This window comes from Platalea leucorodia (genome assembly GCF_965183815.1).
Source record: "Platalea leucorodia genome assembly, chromosome: 19".
Classification (NCBI taxonomy): domain Eukaryota; kingdom Metazoa; phylum Chordata; class Aves; order Pelecaniformes; family Threskiornithidae; genus Platalea; species Platalea leucorodia.
In genome coordinates this window covers 2,542,050-2,559,757 of record NC_138841.1, presented here as the reverse complement: position 1 = coordinate 2,559,757, position 17,708 = coordinate 2,542,050, and the positions used below count along the sequence as shown (strand labels likewise).

Below are 17,708 nucleotides of genomic sequence, written 5' to 3'. Positions count from 1 at the left end.
GGCTGGGACCCGGAGAAAGGCTGGGCACGCTGGGAACCTGCTCAGCAGCAGGATCTGGAGCAAGGCTATACGGCAGGGACAAGACTTGCGCAGACTGACGTGGGAAAACCAGGGACTGACCGTTTATCAGATGGGCTGCTGCTATGAGCGTAGAGACTGGGAAAGAGCCTAGGACACTGCGTAGTCTCAGCCTGCACCAGTCCTCCAAAAGGTAAAGCTTGTAATTGCTCTTGGAAGGGTATCTCTAGCTGAAAAGGAGCAGCAGGGATGGCAGTGTGCGCACGCCTGCAGAGGGCACTGGATTAAGCACCGGGTGATGCGGGAAGAGGGGAATGTCTCCTCTTTCACCTAGCTGGCCCTCCAAAGGCGCGGGCTGGCGTCCCTCCTGAGTCAGCGCGGGTGCAGATCGGAGCCTGGAATCAGAACCACACCATGGCTGGAGCTGTTTTACAGCAAACTGCACTCGATTGCCCCTGTGATCACCAAAGCACCCACTGCAGGAGTGGGGTTGATGACCTCCCTGTCTAAACCCATTAGCTCCTCTTTGCATAATGATTCTGTTGACCTAAATTCTCCCCAAAGTTTCGGCTGCCTGCATCATACTTTCCTTCCTGCCCTGGATTGCTGGGCCACTCTGCTACACGTTACTCATGTCTTCCAGCCCCCACTCCGAGGTAACTGCTTATCAGCAAGGACTGACATCAGTCCTACGGATGGACATTTTGCTCACCCTGGTTCCACTGAACCCAGTGTCATGGTGTGCACTGACTTCAGCAGTACTCACAGCGCCAAAAGAGGAGAGGGGAGGGTATGGTACGTTCAAATCACTCCATAAGCTCTGAGCAACCTGGATGTTGTTTCTTGATACGTTCTCCTGCCTGAATCACCAGCTTTTTCCACCCCCTACTCCTGTGTTGGGCAATGACCCACTTAGATACACGCCATACCACAAATAATTACCAAGATCCCTGTTTTATATCTGACCACTTCCTCCTTCCACCCCCAGCCTCTCCAGTTCGTAATGATTCTCCCCTCTTCCTGGGCATTGCTGGTCATAGTAAAATAAGGGCTCTCTGAAGTTCATCATCTTTCTTTGGTGAGACCCAGATACTGGGCAGGACTAGTCCATCCGGATGTTTTGGCATCTTCATCACTGAAACGAATTAGCAACGGTTATCGTTCTGCGCATCACTTCCTAGAATAAACCAAGGACTCATCCACGGCCTCTCATGGCGAGTGAGAAATGGGAAGGCTGCTGAATGCAAATGAGAGCCCTCGGCAGCGCAGCAGGAACACCTCAGATGGAAACTGCCTTTAATCCCAGTGCCAGTAGCTACCATTGCGCACTGCGTCAGGGCTGCCCAGCGTTGCAGTCTTGCCAGCCCCACCAGCAGATGGTGAAACTGAGGCATGAGAAAGGTCAAGTGACTCGCCCGAGGCAAAAAGGCAGTCACTGGCAGAGCTAAGATTAACACCCGTGCTCATCTGCCAGACAATCCAGGACATGGTCCGGTCCCCTTCACACGGCATCGCTCATTAGCATCGCTTCCAAATAGCTGGTAAAAACTCCCTGTGCCGGGAGCAGCAGCCCCCGGTGCTGGGAGAAGCCACTCCCAGGACCTGCCTCTACGCCACGGGAAACTATTTAGGGTGGAGATGTTTGGGGAGGGCTCCCAGACGCTGGAGGTGTCCGGTCTGTTATACCGCAGGTGGGGCCAGCTCCAGTCACATTCTTGGCTTTGCTTTTTCTTTTTTCTGGGAAAATTTTAAATGATCCAGAGATGAACCACGCCAGGCCTCGCTATGTCATCGAACGTCCTGCGTATTCGGTCAGCCTCTTCGACGAAGAGTTTGAGAAGAAAAGCAGAAGTTACCCTGTTGGGGAAAAATTGAAAAACCTTTTCAGGTAACATAGAATGTTATAGCTGGGGCCAATCTAAACCAGACTTGGTCTGGAATTGGGATATAATTCAGACCTGGGGATATAGTTCCCATTTTTATTCTGGGAAACCTTCTTCATGATCCTCAGGGCTTTGATGGATGAAAGGCACAGGAGAAATGCAAATTGTACAGTAGCAAGTGAAACTGGTTACTCTTTTCACTGCCTCAGCTGTTACACTGTAAGGCAAATACGCAGAACAGTTTGCACTGAGTGCATTTGGGATTTAGGTTTCCGTTTTCCAAATTTTTTAGTAATGAAAAAGATATAATTGGTGATGTAGGTATGAGTGTGTGGACTATTTCTTTAAGCTTTCCAGCTGGGATTTCCTTTTATCAGCTTTCTGATTAAAAACAGTACTGGCTTTCCTTAAATAAAGATGATTAATCCTGCTGCTTGCTGTCTTGGAAATCTATCTCCATTCCTTGGAAAAATGAAGGCAGTAATACAGGAAAGAGAGAACATGTATGTTAGCAGGCAGAGATGTGAGATGCTGCATGTGTCAACCCAGAAGCAATCTTTTTCTTTCAGACACACTTGGGGTTTTTTGACCAAGCTCCTGAAAAAGTTCACCTTTGGCTCTGTGCAACCGCCCCGTGCATCTTTGAGCTGTGCTTCATCCCTACAGCTCACCTACCCCCATCGGAAGGGTATTAGAAACAAAGACTCGGGACACTGCGGAGCTAAGTCCTTCGCCCTGTGCAGGTTCTCCTTGCAGCTGTGGCAGCATTGGGGACCTCCCACGGAGTCAGGAGCATCCCCCCAATAATCCTCCACGGCACGTCCAGCTGGTTAACTGCCAGAGCCCTGCACTCGCAGGGAAGGGCTGTGCACCAAATATCAGGCTCAGGATTTGGTGCGGGAGAAATGTTGAGACATTCCCAGGAAGATCCTTCCTTGCTTCCTTGCTTGCTCACTTCCCAGCTTGCTTGCTTCCTTTCTTCTTTACTTATTTGCATTTTTTTTGTCTCCCCTAGATGTTCAGCTTCCAGATTCAAACTCATCCTCTTTAGCCTGTTCCCAATACTTGTGTGGCTTCCCAAGTACAGAATTAAGGAATACATTTTGTCCGATGTTCTCGGTGGGCTCAGTGCGGGGACGATCCAAGTGCCACAAGGTGAGACACAATGCCTTTTGGGGTCACCGCGAAGGGATAGCACTTTGCCAGCTCAAGGTGTGCAGATGACAGCTCTGTCCAGTCTGTGGGGGTTAGCTACCTGCTGACATATATAAACCCAAGCTCTACCTCCTACCTGGTTGTCCCTGTATTTTTCCACGGAGCCCTTCCCTGCTCTCTTTGGCCTCTCCTGCCCAGAAAGCAGCAGTCTGTGCTGGCCGCAGCACCTTCTTGGAGCTGAAATGAGTGCGACAAGGGCCGGGGGCTGATGCCAGCTGCACAGACCTGGGTGACCTGGCCATCTCCCTTGTGTTTTCCAGGGATGGCCTTCGCGCTGCTGGCCAATCTGCCTCCCGTCAACGGGCTCTACTCCTCCTTCTTCCCCTTGGTAACATACCTCTTCCTTGGCGGTATCCATCAGATGGTCCCAGGTAAGGGTCTGCAGAGCAATTGTCTGCACAAGGCAATTAAACACCAACTGGGAATACCCGGTCTGTCCCAGAATAGAGATGTTTGGGCATGTTTGGTTCGTCAGAGGTTTACGAGATCCCTGAGTCTGGCTGCACAGTAGGATCTCACCCCAATGAACCGCTGCTGCATCCCGCCGCAGGGCTGGCTGCGGTGATGGGCTGGGTGTCTCCGTCTGGACAGCCTAACCTGTCCAAGTGCCCTCCAGGGCAGGACACTCTCTAGAGAAAACTACTGACATCACTGTGTTGTGCTGTAGGTACTTTTGCAGTCATCAGCATTATTGTTGGGAATGTCTGCAATGAGCTGGCTCCTGAGTCGGACTTCCAGTACTTCAACCATACTACCAATGAGACCAGCGTGAATACCACAGCCCTGGAAGCGGCCAGGCTGGAGATCTCTGCCACATTAGCCTGCCTGACAGCCATCATACAAGTAAGGACTCGCTCCACCACCTGCGCTGTGTCCCCTGGCCAGAGCTGACCCACACGGAGTCAGCCGAGCTCTCTTCTTGGAGATGGTGGTAGCAGATGCTAGAAGAGGCCCCACTTCTAAGTGGATGATGCCTCAGCACAGAGGTTTTGGGGGGATCCTGCCCAAGCTGCAGTTTTGGTGTGAAATTCTCTGAATGGACTAGCCAAGGGTGAGGCCAGCCCCTGGGACAGGATCGCAGGTGGTGATGATGCCCCGGCACGCTGCAGATCTCCTCTCCCCATCCCTGCTCCGGGACAGTCGGCTCAGCCCTGCCTGCACCGCGGCTGCGTGGGAGGGATGCGCCCGCTCTCCCGGTGGAGCAGCCTGCCCGACGTGGGCAGGCTCAGGCTCCGCACCTTGCCCTTTCAGGCTGGCATGCTTCTAATAACGCCTTGTCTGTCCTACCCTAGCTGTGCCTGGGATTCGTGCAGTTTGGCTTTGTTGCTATCTACCTCTCAGAGTCGTTCATCAGGGGCTTCATGACAGCAGCAGGGCTGCAGATCCTCATCTCCGTGCTCAAGTACGTCTTCGGCTTGACAGTCCCGTCTTACACCGGGCCCTTAGCTATCGTCTATGTAAGTGGGTGCTCTGGACAGGAGCCTTCCCTGCACCTCCTCCCCCAGTGACCAACACACCGCAGGCATCACTGCCACCCATGAAGGGAAAGGGGGGCTCGGAGAAAAGGAAAGGGTGGAGGGAGGGGGAATACGGATGTCTGCACTGCTCCCAGCCCAGCACACTTACGCTGCTGCCATTGTATTTCCTATGCAGCATTATCCGAGCCCTTGTCTGCTAGCTTCTAATTACAAATAATGAAACGGGTCTGGGATTTGGGGAGAATATGAACTGTGTTCATGTGAACAGCAGGAGTCTTGCCCAACTGTTAGCAACAGAAACTTTTCCTCTGACCAGGTTTACCCATTCCTGGGCTTTCCTGCATCTTCCATGGATTCATCCTCCATTGGTGCAGCTAGAACTGCATTTAACCAGACAGCATAGACCCAGGGCTGGTTGCTGATCTCTCAGCAGCAGGGTTTCTAGCACTTCTCTCACCCTTGTCACATCTCAGGGTGTTTGCAGTTGATTATGGTAACAAGTGTTCTCCATTGTGCTGTCCATGTTGTCCAGAGTCTCCGGTTTCTCATGACACCTTCTCCTCCTCTCTCCCCTTTAGACATTCATTGATATTTGTAAAGGTCTGCCCAAAACCAACGTGGCCTCCCTGGTCTATGCCTTGGTCAGTGCTGTACTCCTCTTCATTGTCAAGGAGCTCAACCTAAAGTACATGAAAAAGATCCGGATGCCCATCCCCATGGAGATCATCATTGTAAGTGATGCACGAGCTGTCCCCTGGACCCTCCCAGAGACAGTCCCTCCCCTCACCTTACAGCCCTGGGACACCCGCTACTGCTCACAGCAGGCCCATCGTGTAGAGCATCTACACAGTGAATATGACGTGACCCCCACATGGCTTGGGATCAGAAATGGGGCCATCCTCATGGAGGATACCTCTGATGCCCAGCTCGTCCCTGCTGGACTGTACCTGCATCCTGGTGATGCTGAGGATGAGGAACTCCTGCTGGGGAGGTTCTCTCCTTTCCTAGCCCAAATTTGGTGCTAATTTTCTACTGTCAGCCCCAGGAGCACAGCGAGCTTCGTGCTTCTGAGAGAGCTCATGCTCTTTCTGCTTACTGCTCTTTCATTCTCTGTACTTTCAGGTAATAGTCGCGACTGCAATCTCTGGCAGCTTTAACATGCCCGAGAAGTATGGCATGCCAGTCGTTGGGAAGATCAGCATGGGGTAAGTGCGTGTACGGGTCTGACTCAACTTCCAGATAATTTTTCTTCCTCCTCCTCCTGCAGCCTGGAAAACACCTCACTCTTCCCTGCTGTATGACGGTCCCCTTCCAGGAGTGCCAGGCAGCACTGCTGCGCCCTGTTACACAACTGCCACCATCCACTCACGCTGTCCACAGCGCAGACATGGATTATGTCATTCCTGAGCACACAAGCTCCTCACCCACTTCACCGGCCTCTCGCCTCTGCTCTGCGTGCAGGTTCCCAGTGCCAACCCTGCCCCTGGTGAACAAATGGAAAGACATGATCGGCACAGCTTTCTCGCTCGCCATCGTGAGCTACGTGATCAACTTAGCCATGGGGAGAACGCTGGCAGCCAAGCATGGCTACGACGTGGACCCCAACCAGGTAACGCTTGGTCTGGAAGGACGCAGTCAAGGACCGTTCCCCTTGCTCTCAGGCGTGAAAGGAAAACCTCGCTGCATGAATAGGAAGCTTTCAAACATTCTCTGCTTAAAACAGACGTTCTGTTCCCACGCACGCAGGCTCACGTGGCAGCTTGCCATGTGCGGGTCAAAAGGACATGGCAGATCCATCTCCCATGGACTGGAGAGAGCCTGCAAAAGGGAAGACAACCTTAGGTTGAGCTGTCTGCTTTGCTCTCCCTCCAGACCTGAGGTTTCATCCCTGAGTGCTGGCACTGACAGCATTTTTGCAGGTTGTTGGAGCACAACGAGGCACACGTATTTCTCACTGAGCAGAGAAAGACCTGGATTCCTGGTGTGTCACCTAGACACTGTGAGAGGCAGGACATTAAATAATCCTCTTCTGTCATCACTGGCACCGTGGCAGCTTTCAATAACAGCCACACATACCACATGAAGCCCTGCCCTTAGTGTGTCAACAGATGACAAAGTGTTTATGTGGAATTGTGCTTCCAGGTTTCCCTGCTCTACCAGAGCCCATCCCAGATCTTCCTGGAAGGAAAGGGTCTGGAACACACTGCAAGGAACCCAGGTCCCCTTCCCTGGCCACACAAATCCCAAACTCGGGCACCTGCCCTCCTGCCAGGCAGCTCACAGGCGTCGGTGGGGCCGGAGGGGCAGTTGTGCTTTTTGATGACCACGTTCCCCCATCTCCACAGGAGATGCTGGCCCTGGGCTGCAGCAACTTCTTTGGATCCTTCTTCAAAATCCACGTGATCTGCTGCGCTCTCTCCGTCACTCTCGCCGTCGATGGGGCAGGAGGGAAATCACAAGTTAGTACCTCCTCCTCCTCTCTTCCCTGCATGACCCTACTTGACCACAAACCCCTGCAGCTGCTGCCTGCTGCCAGCCTGACATCGCTGCTGCAAGTCTGGAGAAGCTCCATATATAAGTGTTTCACGTTACTGTTGTTAAAGCAGAGTTTTCTCCCTCCCCAACCCCATTTTGTTCCCTGGATGGTTCTTTGGATTGGTCACGGATGTAGGGCTGTAAATCTGCATTCCCAGTCTGGCTCCCCCGATTGAGCAGAGCTACCACGTGAGGGAGTTTTGGGGTTATCTGTGAGATCTGCAAAATCCTAGCCTATTTCTCAGAGGCAATCATCTGCTCACATAAAATACTGCAGTGACAAGTTGTGCCGTTGGGTGAAGCAGCAGGAGAGGAAAGACCCAGAGGGGGTTTAGGAAGACCCTGATATTTGCTGAAGTGATTTCTTTCTCTTTTGCAGGTGGCAAGTTTCTTTGTGGCCTTGGTGGTTATGGTGACCATGCTGGCTCTGGGGATCTACCTCGAACCTCTTCCAAAGGTAACACGAACATCTGTGCAAGCAGCGCGGCCGTTGCGTCACATACTCCACACAGCCAAGCGAAGGCAGTCTTGCTCCAAAAACCCCTGATGCAAACTGCTGCACAGCGCAGTTTGTTCCTGGCCCGGGGTCCTGTTCGCACTGAGTCTCTGGAAGCTAGAATAGTCAAAATTATTATGCTCAGATCCAAGTGAGATCTTCGTGAGCGTCTCCCTTTCCCATTCCCATTGTGGTAACTGGATCAAGGAAGGGAGACACTGCAGAAAGCATCTGCTGCCAAACGCGGCACATCCACACTGCACGTCCACATCCTAGCTGACACGACCCCCTCTCCTCCGCAGTCTGTCCTGGGAGCCCTCATCGCAGTGAACCTGAAGAACTCCCTCAAGCAGCTGGCTGATCCCTTCTACCTGTGGAAGAAGAGCAAGCTGGACTGCGTGAGTGCCTGGGGACGGGTGGGAGGCGTCCGCCCGCCTTCGCTGGCCGCTCAGCCCACGGCTGCGCGGGGCAGAGGCAGGGCGAGCAGGCTAGCCCCCGGGCAGGCTTGTGGGGGCAGGAGGGTTGTGTGAGTCCCCTGCAGAAGGTGGGTTTCGCTCTCTCGGTGTGGCCATGCTCGCAACCCCTCGCCAACGAGGTCCCGAGCAGCGGCGGAGCCTGTCCTGCCCAGCTGAGCCCTCTCATGCTTAGCGCACATATCAGAGAGGCCTGAACTATTACCTGCTCTGTTTAAATGCCAATCAACTGCGGGAGCCTGTTTGCCCAGAACTAGCCAAACCGGCCCTGCTCAATATCTAGGAGTCATGACTTAAAAACTCACACAATAGCCCTCCAGGGTGAGGAGAGCCCTTCACAGCGATAAGGACTCCAGGCACTGGTTGATGTATAAACCCAGGCAGGGGGTGCGGGGGAGTGAGAACGGAATTTGGAAATGTCTGACATAAAAAGACAGTGTTTGAACAGGACTCCCACAGCTGAGTGGTGTGTGTGGACACCGAGCCAATATCCTGTCAGGTCCCGACAAACCGCCTTATCGGAGAAATCAGGAGTCCAAAGGGGCTGACCTGAGTCATCAAGAGCTTTCCCAAAATACTGTTCAAACAGGTGCTGGAGAGGCGATGGGTTAGCAGGCCCGGCAGAGATTTCGCAGGGGTGTGATCATGATGTGAAGGCACACCCTAGCACAGGGCACGGGCTACAGAAAAAATGGTCCGTGCTTAGGATTGAGCCTGGCAGACCGACCGGACCAGGGACGTGCCAGGTCTGAGCTGACACAGTTATGCAGGCCAGAACCATCAGAGAGGGAAAGTCGCTGGTGGGAAGATGCAATTCTCTGTCGGGAATTGTTTGTGGCAATTTAAGCACATCTCTGAATGGGTTCTGCTGGTGCTTGGTGGGCTGGGTGGAAGGTCCGGGGTGGCTCTGGCCGTTCACGTGAGGGCTGGTGGAGTTACTGCCCGTTATCGGAGCTCACAGAAGGGAGCACAGACCGGCCCCGCGGGCTCCACAGCCCCCAGCCCCACGTCTGGGCAGACGGGGGACTGAGCGGAGACGCATGGTGCTGCCTGGGAACGCCTTGCCAGCGTGTCTCTGCCAGACGTGGTCACCATGGCGGAGGTGAACGGCTGCCAGAAGCCTCTTTGGTTTGGCCCGTGTGAATCATCTCTCCTCCATGGCACAGCCAGACCCGCTGCCCCGGCTGTGCTGTGTTTCCACTGAGACGCTGGAACAAAGCTCTTGCTGCCAGCAGCCACAGACAGCCCACAGGTGCCGGCAGCGTGGGGACCAGGCAGATGCCAACGGAGTGAACCGCACTCCCCTGACCTTAATCTCCCTGGAATTTGAACTAGATTCAGTGTCCTGTCCCAAAATGGGGAACGCCATTTCTGGGTGATGTCAGACCATCGGTGTTCATGACCTCAAGTGTGGCTGTGTGTCAGTGCTAACTGCAGGGACCATTCCAAGTCTGGATGGAGGGAAGCCCTTACTTATACGCACCACACATATAAATTAAGATGCTGAAGGTATCAAAGTTACCCTGATCTGTCCAAGGCCAAAGTTAGGTTTTACCAGCCTTGAGGATGGGATTATAATAACCTGATAATGATTCTCAGAGGGCATGTTTATACGCTTAGGCAGGACTAATTTCATTGGGAGGGAGATGCTCGAGTGCTAATGTATAAAAATGATAAATGGCAGAGCTCTGAGCTGAGAGGTGGAGCAGGTTTTGGTATGCTCTGTCATACTTTGTCATCAGATCTGCGCTGTGTTCAGGTCATTTATAGAAGGTGCTCAGACGGTTTTCAGATGGATGCTCATTCCTTCTGACGCGCTCTGACTGACAGCAGGAGCTTTCTTGGGGCTGGGCGCAGTTACTGAGCAGCAGATGATCTGATCCGCAGGAGCCTTTTCTTGGCTAGATAGGCTGATACTTTTTGAACTGAATGAGTGGTGCGGGTGTTCATGCAGCTGTGAAGAAACGCACTGGCTGCTTTTACGGCTGAAAAACTGGGGCTTCTGGCAAGCTTCCCAGCAACGATGTTTCACATGAAAGCATGCAATAAACTGTATAATTAGAATAGCTGCAGAATTCAGGCCTTGGTCTTTTGATCCTCAGCTGTGTAGTTCTTTGGGTCGAGAATATCAGCACAGAGCCTTTTTCCATCCATCACTGTGCTCCAGCCCATGGTAGAGTAAAAAGACCTGCCATGCTCTTCTCTTTCCGCAGCTGGTCTGGCTGGTGAGCTTCCTGTCCGCTTTCTTCCTGAGCCTTCCCTACGGAGTCGCTGTGGGTGTGGGATTTTCCGTGCTGGTCGTGGTTTTCCATACCCAATTGTAAGTACCGGTGTATCTACAAAAATCGAAAGAGAAGGAAAATCTCCCAGTTGCAGAATAAATGACAGATTATTTTTATAACCGACCTCTGGCCCATGTTTCGAAGGAACGTGCGGCAGGAGCCTGGGGGAGTGCAGGTGTCCTCCCCAGCCCCTGGAATGTGCAAACAGGAATGGCAGGCGCTAATTTACTGCCTGCATTCCCACTCCGGCACACGGTTAGCGATGTGCACATCCCAAGGCAGGGGGAAGTCTGAAAGTATTTACTTCAGCACGAAAAGCTACCTGCATAGCTCCCAGCAGAAAATCCTGCTCATAAAAGAGCCCCGTATATGTGCAGAGACTGGCGTGAAGTTTTCACACCATTTTTAATCCATCAAAGCCCTTTATTAATATTTCCCAGCCTGGGATCTCAAACTGCTGACTCTTTTTTGCCCTGTAGACTCTGCAGGGATGAAATCTAAGTATTTTCATAAAGCAAATTTTCAAATCCTGGTATGGAATGTGAAGCAAAGCAGTTTTCTTCCCCTGCAGCATTTACTCTAATTCTGATCGCCTCTTTTCTCCTAGCCGTAACGGCTCTGCCCTGGGCCAAGTAACTTCCACCGACATCTACAAGAACCCTAAAGCCTACAACAAGGTAAGCAGAAGCTAAAGCATCCTCAGAGAAAATGCTGTTCTTTGCCACTGGTACCCAATGTGACCAGGAAACTCAAGTCCATGTTTCTGTCTCAGCGAGGTTGGTTGCTGCTTGTTTAGGGGTGGCAGGAGAGCTGCCGTTCGGTTCGACCTTCCCCATTATCTGCTGCCCAAACTCCCGGCCCCCTTGCACCCCACACACACCCCGTCAGGCCTGGTTTGAGCTCTTGTCTCTGTTGCAGGTACATGAACTTAATGGGATTAAAATCGTGACCTACTGCTCGCCACTATATTTTGCCAACTCAGAGATATTCCGCGAGAAGATTATAGCCAAGGTGAGCAAGGCCCTAACAAATTTCTGCTTGCAGCCAATCCCAAATGGCCGTTGCTCTCTCCTGCGCTGCTATGTGCAGATAATTAAGCCTAGGATGATCACGAAAAATGGTCCCATCCATCCTGTACTCTTCCACCCTTTTCTCCCTGATCTTCAGGACTGTTTGTAGACCTCATTTTAGAGGTTATGCCTGAATCCTGGCAGGGATCCTCCTCCAAGCTCTGCCACAGCAGAGTCATCCTGCTACTGCAAGTCTCTCCTCCCTGCATGTGCAGGTACCCTCAGTTACTGAAGATGTTGCTGTTTGGTTGCCATCAGGATCGCCTCACTCCGCAGTACGGCTGGTGCTGTCCTCCTGTGCCACGTGCTGGAAAATAGCAGGAAAGAAATAGCAGTCCCTGACTACGGGGCTGAACAGACCGTTTCAAAGAAAACTCTCTCTTTTCCACAGACCGGGGTGGATCCTGGTAAAGTGTACTTAGCCAGGAAGAAATATGTGAAACGGCAGGAGAAGGGGACAGCACAACCATCAACAAAGCTACCGAAATTCTTATTGAGGCAGAACAAGGTAACTCAGTTTGGGTTCCTGCGTTGACGAATAAGACCCCAAGTCCCCATCAAACAGCTCCTTTTGACACAGGATTTTCTGCACTGTCTTCCTAGCCACATTCACCACTTCTTGCATCCTTTCCTTCCCACCCACATCTCCATTCCTCCCAATAGCCAAAACCTTAAGATGCAGGAGAACTGGAAACGGCTGGGAGCAAGAAAGCCATAAAGATGGCTAGAATGGAAACATGGTGAGAAATTTGCTAGAAACCGGGCTTGCCCTTTCTCTAAGGATGCATCTAAGTCAGCATTTCAGTTCAAAAGTGCCCTTTTGAAGCATATTTCCCAGTCATCCCAGCTTCATTTGGTTTGCATTGCTGAGCAGTCTTGAAGCATGTGAACAGGAATCATTTAAAATTAACCTAATGTATGCCAGCCCCAAGGGACATCCAGTCTGGCACCAGGCTGGAGTTAGTCTAGATTAAAACACTTCATGCCACTGAATACTTCAGGTGCATTCACATGTCAGGATCTCAGCTTGTGCTGATGGCTGCGCCCTGCCCTGACTGTGCATTTCTGCTTTGCTGTAGACCTTGTCTTTGCAAGAGCTCCAGAAAGACTTTGAAAGCACCTCTCCAACAGACACCAATAACAACCAGACGACTGCTAATGGTGCCAGCATCTCCTATGTCACGTTCCATCCACCTGCCAACGGTGCTGGGCAAGTGCACACCTCCAGTGAGCTGGGCAGCACCACTACTCTGCAAGGAAGCACTTTCAGCGTCATGCCTACAGCAGATGGCGACCCTATGATGACAGCACCGCCCTATATCAGCTTTCACACCATCATCCTGGACATGAGTGGAGTGTGTTTTGTTGACCTCATGGGCACAAAAGCACTGGGCAAGGTTAGTTCTGTACTACAAACATAGCCAAGCAACGTATCACCCAGGTACCTTCTACTCCCTTGGGCAGCTCAGATAAAGATGTTTACCCTCCTCAACAGAAGGTTTGTGCGGCTTTCTCCTTCAGCATCCCCAGGACACGTGTAAAGCCCTGGCTAAAAGACTTTATGTCTAAACACAAAACTGGAGCAGCAGTGTTATTAATCCTCTCTCTCCCCTCTCATCCCTTCTAGTTGTGTTCCAGTTATCAGAAGATTGGGATTAAAGTGTTCTTGGCAAACGTGCATGGTAAGAATCCACAGAGAACACATTTCCATGTGATCTTCCCCCATTTATGTGCTCCTGACAGACAGGAGATCTTTTTGTGTTCTTTATGCAAACTGTGTGAGCTGTCAGCCTTTCGTTGGACCAAACCAGAACAGATGAAAGAAGAGAACAGAAGAAAGGAAAGAGAAACACTGTTCTCTGTGTGTGAAATAGGTCCTTTCATTTGGGAAGTGATACGACCGGAACATCTCCACATTTAGCATGTAGAAAAATAGATCCCTACACTCTCATTTCTGCAGCAAACCTGCTTCTTCCCTATGCATCTCAGCCTTGCTTTAGCTCAGAGGACCACTGTCAGCCACGTGCACTCTCAAAAGCTTCCTTCTTTGGTTTCCTTCTTGTTCACGTGCTTTTCCTTTCTTCAGCCCAGGTGTACAATGACATTAGCACAGGTGGAGTCTTTGAGGAAGGAGGCCTGGACCAAAGTCACATCTTCTTGACGATCCATGATGCTGTTTTGTTTGCACTGGCAAATATCAAAGAAGTTGTCCACCCGCCCATCTCAGAAGAGGTAAATTTGCTCCCCAGTCTTTCTCCAGCTCACAGTACTGTACTATTAGGTTTACACACTGCATCAGCACAAAGGAAGAATAACAACTCAATACTGCACCTAAGAAAGTTCCTTATTTATCTCAAGTGGTAAAGGTCTCAATCCAACAAAATATTTCATCTCCTAATTCTCACAAATGGGCCAAGTACCTACTGACTGAATTGATTTCAATGGGAATTTAGAAGTGTAAATGTCTTCTGCAAACCCCTAGCTGGGAGATGAACGTTGTCCCAGCCTGGAGAAGCCAAAAGAGCTGTTCCAGCACTATGCCCTCAGTTTGGCGTTGGCTGGATCATGCAGCTGCACACAAAGGCAGAATTTGGCCCTCGGAAATGAAGGCAAAGCACATGCGCCTGTCCTTGAACAGCCCCAGCATCCATGAACGCTTCCCTTGGTGGGAGGAGAAAAGGCTGAGGCAGGAATGTGGCACATGCTGACAACACAGGGTCAAACAGGCCATTTCCCTAAATATGGGTTGGTTTATTGCATGATAATTGGCATTGGAACCCGGGCAGCATTAGCCAGTTCTCTTGTGAGGATAAGTTAATGTATCGCATATCTCGGCAGAGAGATATGTAAATGCCAGCTCAGTCAGAGGAGATAAACAATTGAAACAGGATTCCTTCTGTGCCCCTTCTTCCTGGGCATTTCCCTTTGAGGACATATGACGTTTTAAGCCTGGGTTAGTAATTTTTTTTCATTCCTTTCAACCCTGCACTCTGATAATTTGTGGATTTGATTCTTTCCTGCACAGGAGCCGACTCAGACAGAGCTCTCCATCTACGACGAGTCTGTGGGTGAAAGCAGTGCAGAGTTCAAGAACCTGGAGGAGGTTAGTTCTAGTGCCAGGGGTCACTTCTCAGCTGTGGACCTAAGGTGGAAATCAGAAGTCGTGGCTGGGATTGATTAGATGGGAAGTCCCGTGTGCCATTGCCAGGAAAAACTGCCAGCAACAGTAACACGTTGAAAAGTTAGTTGCAAAAATAATTTAAAATCCCTGTCTTGAGGAGCAGTGGCAGGCACCTGGATGAAGGAGCAGCTAGGTTACCCCACAGGGGAATCCTTTGGTCCCTTCTGGGCCGCATAGCTCAGGTTCATAGTCAGACCTGTGGTCTGCACGCACTGGGGTGAACTTGGAGAACCAGGTTTAGCTCAAGCCCAAAAGCCACTGGTCAAGTTTTTCAGCACAGCCTTTGTTAATGCTGAAGTGATCTGCACTCACTGAACCCAGGTCCCCGGGAGGAGATACGTTCCAGTGCTGACCTTCCCCGGGCTATCCATGCACGGCTGGAAGCAGAGCAACCTCCCCACCGCCAGCTTTCCCTTGTGGAGGAGGGCTGGGAAGGGCTGGAGTTTCTGGTGGGGTTTCTCTGCGTGACTGAACGACTGCTGTGTTGCTGGGTTTGTGCCACGGCATCAGCGCTAACCCAGCGTGCCTTGTGTGCCCTTTAGGAGATGTTTGGAAGCATGTTCCACTCAGAGACCCAGACAGCTCTGTGAGCGCACGGGGAGCGTCAGCGTACGGGCAAACCCTCCCGAACAGACTCCTCTCTCCCATCCCTTCGTGAAGAGCGGCACTTCTACCTGGGGATACAATAAGTTTGCAAAGCAAGAGGCCATCACACCTCGTGAACTGATAAACTCCTCCCTCCTTCCTGCTCTGCTTCTGGTATTCAGAGCAATGGACTCTGGAGTGGGCAACAGAAACCTACGGCAGCAGGAACTCAGGAAATGCCATCTCATTAATTACAGAAGAGAAGCGAGTTCATTTGAAGGCAGGTGCCTTAACACATGGGACAATTAGTCATGATTGCCAAGTGCTCTCCTTTGTCTCACACACTCTTCTGCCCACGTAGGCGTTACCTAACTCGGGCATCCCGCTTCTTTCTTTTCCCTCCTCTCTCTTTTCCCGATGAAGTGAAATACAAGCAAATATTAGGAGCCTCTCACGGCTTTGATTCACGAGCAAAAGCAACTCTTGCAAGGTGCGGCGATGCAGCTTTGTAAGGTAATGTTGTTCTAAAACGTGCACTGACCTTCGGGGTGTCTGCGGAGTAAGTGCAAGGCCCTGAATTTCCCCGCGTCTGTGTAGCACCACCTCTGCCTCTCCTGTGGCCGCAGAAACCACTGCCTCAATCCAGTGCTGTCTTTCTGATACCCTGAAGACCTTGGTACTCTGTCTCAGTAGGGCTACTTTCTGGATTACGTTTTTTTTTTTTTTCTTACTAATAGGACTAGTTTGTAATCAGAAATAAGAATTCCTTGTTACTGTGTGTTACATGCACACATTGTCCTGCCTGCCCGGGAGGCTGAGTACGTGTTCAAAAGACCCAGGGTCCAGTTCAAATCCCCTCCGAAGTTTTTTAGGGATCTTTCTACTGACTGAATGGCGCTTCAGATAAGGCTCTTGGACTGTGAATGGCATGAAAGCATTAATCCCAAGGGTGTTCTGACTCTTCCCATCTTCTAGTTGACTGGAGCAACTAAAAGATTTAGTCCAGAACATGGATGAGTGCTTTGGGGAAAGATGTTTTTCCCAAATCATTTTGATCACAAGTAGCAAACAGGGAAGGAAGCCCCTCCTGCACACCTTTCATAATGCCATAGATCCAGAGCAGTAAAACTGAAATTTGAGTGTATTTTATGCCTGCAACTAGGGAACAGCCCAAGTGACACCCTGTGCTATGCAGGGCCTCTGGTGACAAGCTCTCAAATGGTCACTTGTGCAGCAAGGGACAGCTCTTGTATAGTAGGTGATATTTCCATAACGATTCTCTACTACACGTTCAATGATTTCCGTTAAAATTCACCACAGACTGATGCTACCAGGACCATCTACCTCTCAGGCAAACAAGCCTGCCTCACTAACCCAGAGACAGACAGCTGAGATCTTAATCATTTCTAAAAATCTGACATTCTTTTATATTTGAGTGATGCTAATAACAACTGCTATTTTAGTTTCCCTCTCTGATGCCTTCCTTTCTTACCCAGTGCTGACGTTGTGACAGTGATGACAAGATGACAATATAAAGCCTGCAAAATCTAAGCATAAGCCAAGGGTTAAAGGGACCCTTCTTCAGTGCATTTCAACCTCAAATATGGCCTTTATGAAAATAAGGTTATAAAAAAGTTAAGATAAAGACACGTCCTGGTATGTCTTCAACTGCAATGAAAACAATTTCTTTTGTTTGAATTCCAAATCTTCCTAAAAGGTATTTCCAGCACTGGGATAAAATGCAAGAGTCAACAAGAAAAAGTGAACACTAATGAAAGTAAAACTGGACAGTCTGTTTTCTTTCCATGAATGCAAAAAATAAAGAGTGGCCTTAATAATGAATGTAAATTATATTTTTAAAGGTTATTTCTATTTTATTACTCTAAGATATTAAAAATAATAACAAGCTTTAATACATTATTGAGCTGATTCACTAGCAGACTGCTAGAAGGCTTTCTGAGGAGAGAAAGTGGGGCTTTCCTACAGCTCCCCGATGTCTCATTTTTAAGGAAAATAGAGCTTCACAAACCATCCTAGCCAGACAACCATTAAAGGAAACAACGTCAGGACCCTGCCAGTTTGGTTTTATGTAACACCTCGTTAACTAAGTCACCGTTTCTCTACCTCAGTTTCTGATTATGTGGTGCAGGAGAGAGTAATAAAACCAAAGGAGGTTAGTTTCCAAAAGGAAAAACCCACTAACTAATGGTTGTTACTTATTTTAATCTTAGACAGCAGTGATTTTTCCAGAACCATGTATAGCTTGTTCTATAAGGTAAAATCAAGAGATTAATTCTCTTAAATTATCTTTGAGGGTGATTGCTCATGGTCTTTCGTTACTGCCTGAGTGCTCCTTTTACTTGCTCGTTTGAAAAAAGCAACAAAGAAATTGGTGCAATGGAACAAGAAACTATCCTACAGCAGCTAATCAATAGTTCTGTATCTCTGAGGTGGCATCACGTTAAACGAGGAAAATTCCAGTTTCCAGTTCT

The 17,708-nt window shown here is 50.2% G+C and overlaps 1 protein-coding gene across 1 annotated transcript; it reads left to right on the top strand.

Moving 5' to 3' along the window:
* Positions 1–1,781: 1,781 nt before the first annotated feature.
* On the top strand, positions 1,782–15,221 carry SLC26A9 (solute carrier family 26 member 9; the record flags this gene model as incomplete). Its single annotated transcript, XM_082330126.1, has 20 exons — positions 1,782–1,906; positions 2,917–3,056; positions 3,377–3,487; positions 3,784–3,959; positions 4,409–4,573; positions 5,173–5,325; positions 5,717–5,799; positions 6,056–6,203; positions 6,940–7,053; positions 7,509–7,586; positions 7,928–8,023; positions 10,312–10,418; positions 10,988–11,057; positions 11,299–11,391; positions 11,842–11,958; positions 12,530–12,847; positions 13,078–13,132; positions 13,537–13,682; positions 14,476–14,553; positions 15,174–15,221. The coding sequence occupies 20 exons, from the start codon at positions 1,782–1,784 to the stop codon at positions 15,219–15,221; spliced, it is 2,421 nt and encodes an 806-aa protein (XP_082186252.1).
* Between the last annotated feature and the right edge of the window lie 2,487 nt (positions 15,222–17,708).